The sequence below is a fragment of the Camellia sinensis genome, chromosome 15, assembly GCF_055761805.1.
Source record: "Camellia sinensis isolate YWXY chromosome 15, ASM5576180v1, whole genome shotgun sequence".
Classification (NCBI taxonomy): domain Eukaryota; kingdom Viridiplantae; phylum Streptophyta; class Magnoliopsida; order Ericales; family Theaceae; genus Camellia; species Camellia sinensis.
The window spans coordinates 15399573-15410116 of record NC_138975.1 but is presented as its reverse complement, the minus strand read 5'-3'; the positions used below and the strand labels follow the sequence as shown (position 1 = coordinate 15410116).

The following is a 10544-nucleotide window of genomic DNA, read 5'->3' as shown; positions in this document are numbered from 1 at the left end:
TTCCAGATGGTATGCCCCTTTGCCTGCTAAGCCAGTCACCTTGTATGGTCCTTCCCAATTTGCACCAAGTTTTCCTTCGCCAGGGACCACCGTGTTGCCCATCACCTTCCTCAAAACCCAGTCCCCGATTTTGAACAGCTTGGGGTGCACAGCCTTGTTGTATTTCTTGGAGAGTTTTTGCTGATAGGCCGCTATGTGGATCAGAGCACGTTCTCTTCTTTCCTCGGCTAGGTCAAGCTCCAATGCGACTGCTTCATTGTTCAAATTTGGCTGGAAACTCTCAGACCGGATAGTTGGCATACCAATTTCCAGCGAGATAACGGCTTCCATGCCATAAGCCAAGGCGAATGGTGTCTCTCCGGTCGATCGCCTCGGCGTAGTGCGGTATGCCCAGAGCACATTAGGGAGTTCTTCAGTCCACTTCCCTTTGGCTTTTTCAAGACACTTCTTCAGCCCGTCTAGGATGGTCTTATTGGAGGCCTCCGCTTGCCCATTTGACTGAGGATAGGCCGGTGTTGAATTATAGAACTCAATCTTCAGCTTTTCGCAAAATCCACGAAAGAGTTTCCCATCGAACTGAGTACCATTATCTGAGATGAGGGCCTTTGGTATACCGAAGTGAGTGATAACATTTTGCCAAACAAACTTCTTCACATCTTTTTCCTTTATGGTTGCCAATGGCTCGGCCTTAACCCACTTGGTGAAGTAGTCGGTAGCAATGATGAAGAACTTGCGGTTGCCCGAGGTAGCTAGGAGTGGCCCCACAATATCCAGTCCCCAAAGCATGAACGGTCAAGGACTTATAAGGGGGAGCAACTCTCTGGCTGGCTGGTGGATTTGGTGAGTGAATTTCTGACACTTTTCACATCGGCGAACGTATTTCTGCTCGTCTGCCTGCATGCATGGCCACCAATAACCTTGGGAGATTGCTCGGTAAGCCAAAGATCTGCCCCCTGTATGGCTCCCGCAGATGCCCTCTTGAATCTCATAGAGGAAAGCTTCCACTTTGGCGGGATGGACACACTTTAGGAGCGGCCCGGTAAAAAACTTATTGTACAAGGCTCCAGACGGCGAGAGCCAAAACCGCTCTGACTTAGCCCGGATTTTGTTGGTTGCCTTCTTTTCTTCGGGCAGAACTCTATCTTTCAGGAAGGTGATGATGGGGTCCATCTAGGAAGGTCCCAAGTCGGTGCAGAGTACCTCGGGCACTTTTGGTTCCTCAATGCTTGGCCGAGGTAGGAATTCTATCAGAAAATGATTGGGAAAAGCTGTTTGCGTAGACGCAAAGCCGGCTAGTTCATCAGTCGTGCTATTTTCTTCACGGTTGACTTGCTCTACTCTTATTGCAGCGAACTTCTTGATTTCTGCACGCACCAGCGCCTGATATCTGGCCATTCTTTCATCCCTGGCTTCATACTCCCCAGAGACTCGATTGACCACCAGTTTGGAGTCGCTGAACACCAGAAGAGCCGAGGCTTTCATTCTCAATGCGCTTCTTAGTCCGGCAAGGAGGGCTTCATACTCCGCCTCATTATTGGACACTGGGAAGCCGAGCGTAATTGCTTGTTCGATGACCAGCCCGTCTGGGGAAGTCAACACGATACCCAGCCCGGCGCCATGCTTGTTGGATGCCCCATCGACGAAGAGCTTCCATATCTCGCCAATGAATAACTTCCAGCAATCAGATGGGTTTTGCGAGCTTCTCAACTCCAAGGTTCTGGTCGGCTCATTCTGGTCTCTTTCCTTGCCTTGGCGGGGTTCATACCCCAATGAGTTATCCGGGCTCTCAAGCTAGGCCGCCATTTACTCTTCTTCCACTTGTGAGCCAACACTTGTTGCCATTACCTGAACCACGGGCTGTGCTAAATCCGCACCAGCCAAATCAACCGGGCAAACTGGATGCGTTCCACGGGCAAATTCCGCCACAAAGTCTACAAGAGCAAGAGCTTGAGCCTTGATTGCGGTGCGCGGGCGGAACTTGATTTCGTATTGCCCCAATTCCACGGCCCATTTCAAAATTCGCCCGGTAAAGTCCGCCTTTTCAAAGAGTACCTTAAGTGGAAACTCGGTTAACACAACTATTGTATGGGCATGGAAATAGTGCGCCAGCTTTCTTGAAGCCATCATTAGGGCCAGGGCTAATTTTTCTAGCGACAGATATCTCGATTCAGCAGGGAGCAAGGTCTTGTTTATGTAGAAGATTGGTAGGTGTTGGATGCCTTCAGCATGAACCAATACCGCGCTCACCGCGTGTTGAGAGACAGCCAGGTAGAGATACAACTCTTTGCCCGGCTGAGGTGTGACCAAGATAGGGACTGAGGAAAGGTACACTTTTAAGTCTGCCAGTGCACGGTCACATTTGTTATCCCAGAAGAACTTGGCCCTCAAAGTTTTAAAGAAGGGCCTACAACGATCTGAAGATCGGTTGATAAATCTGTTCAGCGCGGCTGCCATCCCGGCAAGATGTTGTACGTCCTTCGTGGAGTTCGGGTGCTCCAGCTCTTGTATCGCCTTGATTTGGGATGGGTCGGCTTCAATTCCACAGTTTGTGACCAAAAAGCCCAAGAACTTCCTGGTGCCGACTCCGAAAGCGCACTTGGAGGCATTCAAACGAAGTTTGTGGTGTTTAAGTATAGCAAACATCTCTGCTAGGTCGGCGAGGTGTTGAGACTTCTCCTTACTTTTTACCACCATATCGTCGACGTAGGCCTCCATGGTGCGGCCTAAAAGGGGAGCGAACATCTTTGTTACCATCCTTTGAAAAGTTGCCCCGGCGTTCTTTAGTCCGAACGGCATGAATTTGTAACAATACAGGCCTCTAGGGGTAGTGAACGATGTGATCTCTTAGTCCAGTTCATATATGGCTATCTGGTGGTAGCCGCGATACACGTCCAGGAAGCTAAACCTCTGATGGTCAGCGGTCAAGTCCACCAGCTGGTCAATTCGTGGGAGGGGAAAGCTATCCTTCGGGCATGCACGGTTGACCGTCTTGTAGTCGACGCAGACTCGCCACTTGCCATTCTTTTTCGGAACAACTACCGTGTTGGATATCCATCGAGGGTATTGCACTTCTTTTATTGCCCCTGCTTCCAACAAATTTTTGACCTCTTCTGCCACTACCTCGGCATGGTGCAGAGCCAAGCAGCGAGTTCTCTGAATGACCAGCCGCGCATTAGGGAAGACATTCAACTGGTGGCAAATAAAGCTGGGGTCGACACCAGGCATGTCGTAAGGCGTCCACACAAAAGCCTTCAAATTGGAAACCAAAAAGTTGACATAATCTAACTGCTCGATGCTAGACAAAGATGATCCCAAGAGGAAAAACTTAGTTGGGTCGTTCTCGTCGATGCGCACTTCCACCAAATCCTCGACCGATTTTTTCTCGGCCTTTCTTCCTACGTCTTCAAGGACCTCCTTTCCCTCGGGTCCCTCAATCATTTGGACAAACCCTTTGGCTGCTCGGCTGCCATTTACCATAACGAAGCATTATTTTGCCATCACTTGGTCTCCCCAAACTTCCTCTATTTGTCCACTTGGCGCCAGGAAGCGCAAAACCTGATGGTAAGTCGACGTCACTGCTTGCATGGCGTGCAACCAGCCCCTTCCCAAAATTAAGTTGTAGGTGGATGGGACTTTGAGCAGCTAGAACTCTACTTGCTTTGTGATTGAACCCGCTTTGACCGGCAATATGATCTTCCTTACCGGCCATTCTGGCTGAGAGTTGAAGCCAACCAAAGGGGACGTTGCAGGGGCCAAGTCCTTGTTTTCCAACTTCATTTGTTTGAACGCGTCATAATACATAATTTCGATCGAACTCCCCTGGTCGATCAAGATCCTCTTGATGTCAAAGTCTTTGACGCGAAGGGTTACCACTAGGGCATCATTGTGGGGCATCTGGATCTACTCCAAGTCCCTGCTCGAAAAAGTAAGGATGTCCTTCTCCTCGGTCTTCCCTTTCTTCACGGCGAGCTGAACGGAGAGCACTTCCCTCATGTGCTCGGCTTTCTTAATCATCCCTCTGAGCTCGTAGACCCTTGCTGGTTCAATGATGCCATAGATGACGTTGATTACACCTTGGGGTGCTGCCTCTACGGCGGCCAGGCCGTTTGGCTCGGTTTGCCCCAATGGCGCGGCCTTCATACCCCCATCTATGTATTGGTCAAGATGTCCTGCGGCCACTAGCTCCTCCAAATGTTGTTTGAGCAGCAAGCAATCCTCCATTCGATGTCCCCGTTCCTCATGGAAGGTACAACGACATCTTGAATTGAAGCCTCTCTGTGCATTCCCCAACTTGGCCAGCCAGCGGACAAAAGGCTCGCCTTGGATCTCACTCAAGATGCGGTAGATTGGGATTTTAAAGACCGTGGTGATTCTAGTTCGCGCCTTCAATCTTCTCTTGGCATCTTTCTCTGTATCACGCGGAGCGTCAGTTCGATCGTTTCTGCGACCTTTGTTTCTATTATGGTGGTTTGGGCCACGACGTTGATCTTTTTGCCGGTTGTTTGGGCGGTTATCCTCTTGCCTGACCAAGTGAACCTTCCCCGCCACCCTTTTGTCTGCCGCGACCGGATTAACCTTCTCGGTCGCGGTGGCGGCATCATCCTCCACACGAATGTGCTCATTGATCTGCTGCATCAAGGACTCCATGGTTGTGGGTTGGTGCATTGTGAGCGAATCTCGCAGCCTATGTCCGACTGGGAGACCCCGCTTGTATTAAGTGATCGCCAGATTGGTAGGGCAGTCGAGGATTTCGTTGTAAGTTTCCCAGTACCTTGCATTGTATGCCTTCAACGAACCTCCAGATTCCATCTTGACGCCCAGGAGACGGTCGACCTCCTTCGGTGTTCGAGTGTTGGTTTTGAATCTGGTGACGAAGGTTTCTGCTAGTTGCTGCCACCCCTCGATACTCCCCTCTAGAAGCCTTTCAAACCATTTCAGGCCCAGTATTTCCAAGCTTGCTGGGAATATGAGGCATATCAAGGCATCATTGCGCCGGTGGCCAGCCATTACTTGCCGGTAATGACTCACGTGCATGTACAGATCCGTCTTGCCGTCGAACAAGGTGAACTTAGGCTGGTGGAATCCGGTAAGGAGCGGTGTACTCTCTATTTCTGGAGATAGCGGCGTAGCTGTAAGTCTCGCCAGCTCTTTGTCCACTAGTGTAGGAGCCATCACCCTGGGTGTTGGGATTGCCACTTTTTCGCTACAACGAACTTGGGTGCCCAACCTTTGCAACGTCTGTAGACGTCCCCGAACGTCCTGGGAGGGAAATCCCGTTATGTTCATTTGGGCTCACTACAGCTCAGGACTCAATGTCACGGTCCTGTATCTAATCTCGTAGAGTGCAATGCAAGACCGATGAATCATCAAAGAGTCCAAATCTAGCAAATCGTTTTTGAAAATAGATTTTTTTGAAAGAAGTGCCAAACATGGACTGCTTTGCCAGATACAGAGTCACCACCTAAATATTTTATTTTTGAGAAATTTAGAAAACCCTGACTCGTTGCCCGAGGCCACGTGTCCGTCATCACCAAAGTTGCCTCGGCTCGAGAACTTGGGTACGATTGGGGAAGGTCACTTCGTGAGCACCCCCGCTCGCCCGATCAAAGATCGGCCTCTACTAACCATGATATCTAGTTTTGAAAACATTATGTGTTCTTAAACCGGCTGTTAGCCTAGATTTACTATGTGATGCGCACAACATACAAGTACAGACTGGATCGCCTGAATTGGAACAAAACATTTCATGTTTGTTTTTGAAAACGGTTTGCTACTCGCAAGTAGGCTAAAAATACAGATTTTGCCACCCTCGGGTGGGCTTAGAAAACATGGTTTTGCCACTATCTAGTGGGCTTAAAACTCAGTCAATGCATTATTCCAATTCAAATAACCCAACCTTCACCTACAGGAATTCAGGCAGTTATATCACATAAGCAAATAGCCTCATGGTAAGCATGCTATCATGGCAGTCACTCACATACATGCAAGGATGCTAAAGCATAAACACTTACCGAGTACTCCAAGCCAAGATAGAAGCTATGTTAGAAATCCATGCATGATCCTAACTATACAGAAATGCCTAATGCAACACATGCAAAAATGCAACTAAGATAGGCTTGGCTATTCTAAGAATGGCATGTGAAATGCTACGGCTAACACGTATTCAACTTGGAATTGAAATACGATGCAGTTAGTATGATGCGCCGAGCCCGGTGCATGCAAGACAGATGAATGGATGCAAACATGCGAGCATAAGTATGCTAATTGAAACATGTCCTAATCTAACCATCTTAAGCTGATAAATAAAATGGAGAAATAAGTGGGGTTAGAAGACATACATCACACACACGCACACTTATTACAACATTGCCCTCGCTCGGAGGGTTTGAATGAATATTACACAACCAAAATAAATAATGAATTATTACACAACACTAATTACTTAACAAATGAACTAGGTAAGCAAAGTAAACTAGCATGCTATGCTACGTGCAATGGACTGCCTCAGTTCTTCTCAGAATGATGGAGGGTGTATGCATGCTCAATTTGCCTTGTCGATAAATTCCATTGCGATGCCTTGACTCGCCTTTGTTTGCAATTGAATCCAGAAACTTGCACAAAGCTCCGAGAGGCTAAAACTCCACTCTGGGAAGCTGTGGGAGGGCCACCGACCAACTATTGGGCTTGGAGACCACCCGCCGACCAGTTTATGTGGGAAAACCAAAGGGGGTGGTCGGCTTGCCAGAAAATCTGGTCGGCCAACCAGTTCCTGCCTCCAGTTTCTGGTTTTTCTGCAACAAAGGCAAGAGAAAGAGAAAGCAAGGCATTTGTAACACATGTGTGCACGACCTCTCTTCTCGTCATTGCACAAGCTCTAGGGAGTGTGGTCCTCGATCCTCGTGCCACCAATTACGCATTTCGATGCATGATGGTCGAGGAATCGAATTGCACGACTCGATGTGAAATGAATACACATATGAACGCAACAAGGCCTAAACTCCATCATGGATAATCCGGAGCGTCGGCGACCGGGAATCGAGGCACGTTTCGTCACTTGGAGTACGAAACGTCCCTCATTTCCCGTGTTTGGACTAAACCCTACTCCAAACACAATGCAATATGCATGATATGCATGAATGCAATTCTAACATGCAATCCTAGATGCAATGCCACTGAATGACGCAAACATGCAAGGGATGAAAATTCAAACATGCACCTAGCATATACAATGCTAACACTACATGGCATGCATAATGCTCATGAACTAAATGCGACTAACAACCCATGGCATACTCAATGCGACTAACAACCTAGCATACACAATGCGAGGAATGACATGGCATACACAATGCTAACAACATAACATGCACAACACATTGCAACATGACATATACAATGCAAGGTCGACTTAAACCAATATGAGTGGACCCCAGCCACACTCAAATCAGTGGCCATATGATGGAAATGAGACAACCGAAACACATGCAAACATGCACGATGCAAGGGACCGATCCTAAGGCATCAAATGCCACTCTACCAAAGCATGGCAAGGGATGAAAGATGGCATACAAACATGCAATTTCCAGCTCTGAAATAAGATGCTCAATGGTCCCAAATCATGGAAACATGCCACCCAATGCACAAAATAAGCCTCGAAACTCAAAATTAGGCGAATGCATTGAACCACAAGTATGCAAAGCAAGCATTATTTGACCATGAGGCATGAAAACAGAGCCAAGGCAGTCCTAAACATGCACCAAATCAGTTCTAAGCATACCCAAAAAAGGCTAACATGAAGGGCTAAAACAACATGCGACATAGGCTAGTAAGCATAATTTACATGGCATGTATATGAAGCACAAGAGAGGTAACCAAACCAGCCACAAATAGGAACATGGTATGCTAAAATATGCCCAAATAACCACTGAAATGTATCTAATGCATGCAAAAATGATGGGCTCCTTTGGAGGGCCATGAGGTGGATTACTCAACACATACAAGATAGACATGTAAAATGGCAAAACCAGCTCTAAAAATCAGTTATGACAGTCTTAAAACTCACCAAAAAGGCCCTAAAATGGGTCAATGAAGCATGTAATGAAAGGTCCCCTTGAAAAGCCTTGAGGAGGATTGCTCCACACATGCATGAGGGACACAAAATATGGCCAAAAGGGCTTCGGACAGAGCTAAGGCAGACCTCAAAACTCACATAATAGGGCCTGAAACAAGACTTCAAAGCATGTAAGATGGAGCCCTTTTCCAAAAGGGCCAACAAACAAGACAAGGAGAGAGGGGGTAACCCTCCTCTGATTTTGGCTCTCAAAATGGTATGTTAGCCACGGAAAATCCACTGGATTTCAATGGCTAGAAGGCCAAACAAAGCATGCAACAAAGGCTTAGATGCAAGGCTCAAAACAAGAGGCAAAAAAGCATACAAGGAAGTAAATGACCTCAAATAGAAAAATGCCCTTAATCAAACATCAAGAGGGGCTCAAAATAAGATACTTTTCAGTTTATAAAAAAACCCATAAATGCTTGCAAACAGGGCTAAGTTATGAAGAAAAATAATGCAAAAAATGGGGGAAATGAGGACTTACCCTTGTAGCACAGCAATGCAGCAAGTTCTAGACCAAGAAGGTGAGTCTTCAACCTCTAAAAAATAGCTCCAAGATGATTAAATGGATGGTGGAGGTGGTAGGCTATGAGGTGTGGTGTAGTGGCCAAGAACAATGGGGTATTTGAGCTTGAATGAGAGAGATATGGAGGTTGGAGTGTATATACCTTGGCTGGTTTTTCTAACCCTTGCAAATGGAGGGGGAGTGTTGGTTTTATAGAGGAGAAGAGCCAAGGCTTCTTGAAGAAGACTCAAGAGAGAGTCAAAGCTTCTCAAAGAAGCTTAACCAAAAAGGGTCAAGCTTCTCGAGGAAGCTAGACCAAAAGGTCAAGCTTCCTCAAGAAGCTTGAAAAAAGAGTCAAGCTTCTCTAAGAAGCTAAGCAAAAGGGTCAAAACCCACTTAAAAAGACTAACAAAAGGTTTAAAATCTCGGACAGTAGGTCAAGTGCTACACAGCTGGCATAGCTGTATTGTACTCAGGCAGGCCAAAAAGCAAAAGGCTGGCCGACCACTTCCCCTGGTCGGCCGACCAGGGATCAAAAGGGTCAAGGTGAAATGCTGGTCAGCCAAACCAGAAAGGTGGCTTCCCAGATGAGTAGAATACAGCTGTATGGTGGGAGACCAGAAAATGTGACCCAGAAGAGAGAAAAACTAGCTTTCTAGCAAGGTTCAAAAGGGTGTGGAAGAAAAGCTGGTCGGCCTACCCATATTGGTGGCCTCCCAGGTGAGTAAAACACAATGGTGGTATGGGAGACCAGAAATTATGGCTCAAAAGTGAGAAAAACCAGATTTCTGTCAAGAAAATCGACTGGAGGAGAGAGAAAATAATTTTCAAAAGAATTGCTGGTCTCCCACCATCCTACCACCTTCCAAATAATGAAAATAGGGTCCATACCAAAAATGAACCCTAACTGATGCAAAACGAGGGTTCGGGGGCCAAAACACGCGACCCGGGGCCCCGAAAACAGGCTGTTAGGCACCGGAGGTGGCGTGCGACCACGAAGGTGGTCTCTCAGGCCACAGTGTCCCTCTAGGGAGAGGAAACAAGGTGTGTGCCAAAAACTGGAGCAAACGGAGGTAGTTAAGCAGTCCCGAACCGAGGCACACGGCCGATGGCTCCGAAAAACCGATAACTGGTCTCCAAACGGGAAAAATGGCCTACGACCATGAAACGTAGCCTACGGCCACTGAGAGATGGTCTACGAGACCTCTCCCTCCCTTCGGGAAGATAAAATAGAGAAAATAGGACCTGGTTTGTAAACCGAGGCAAGGCACAAAAGGTTCCAAAGCCCGGAAGCAAGGCTCTCAGCCGAGACTTTGCAACCTCAGAACGAGCACAATATGCAACATCACCGAGTGCTCAGTTGGTGACATCTGAGTCTTAAGGTCGGTCAAAAATGAGGCGTCTACAGTTGCCCCTCTTTGACAAAACTCAAAAGTCATAAGTGAATGGAGTGAATGTCAAAGCCCAGAGACGACTCATTTTTGACAAGGCCGAAGACTTAGACAAACAGGCGAGATAAACAAAGATGTGGCCGCAGGCATGCCCGCAGGCAGGGGCAAAATGCAAAATGATATGCACAAAGCCGATCACAACTCATGATCATGCAAAGTAGCAAGCAGTAATGAAGCAAGTATTCACAATAGATGCAACAGTTTTAAACAAGACTGCAAAGCAAAACTACATTTCATGCAGTTTAAGAATGCGGAGAATTACTCGATTCTCGCCACGTCTCACACGAAGGAGATACGATACCTGCGCGGTTCGTCTGGTCGCACCAGCCTCAAATGAACCGTACATACAATATCGTGCCTGCAAGAGAGAGAAACTTAGCAAGTACAACATAGTTAGCAACATATGTTCAACACTATGTTGAGCGCAAACGAACAAGGTGCCGATGAGAAAGCGCATTGCAATGCAAGAAGAAAC

General features: G+C 47.3%; 1 protein-coding gene across 1 annotated transcript; it reads right to left on the bottom strand.

The window, feature by feature from the left end:
• Positions 1-1170: 1170 nt before the first annotated feature.
• Positions 1171-3477, bottom strand: LOC145812814 (uncharacterized). The gene is made up of 3 exons (XM_082908041.1): positions 3018-3477; positions 1846-2723; positions 1171-1647 (listed from the first exon to the last, which is right to left on the bottom strand). The coding sequence occupies exons 1-3, from the start codon at positions 3475-3477 to the stop codon at positions 1171-1173; spliced, it is 1815 nt and encodes a 604-aa protein (XP_082764167.1).
• Between the last annotated feature and the right edge of the window lie 7067 nt (positions 3478-10544).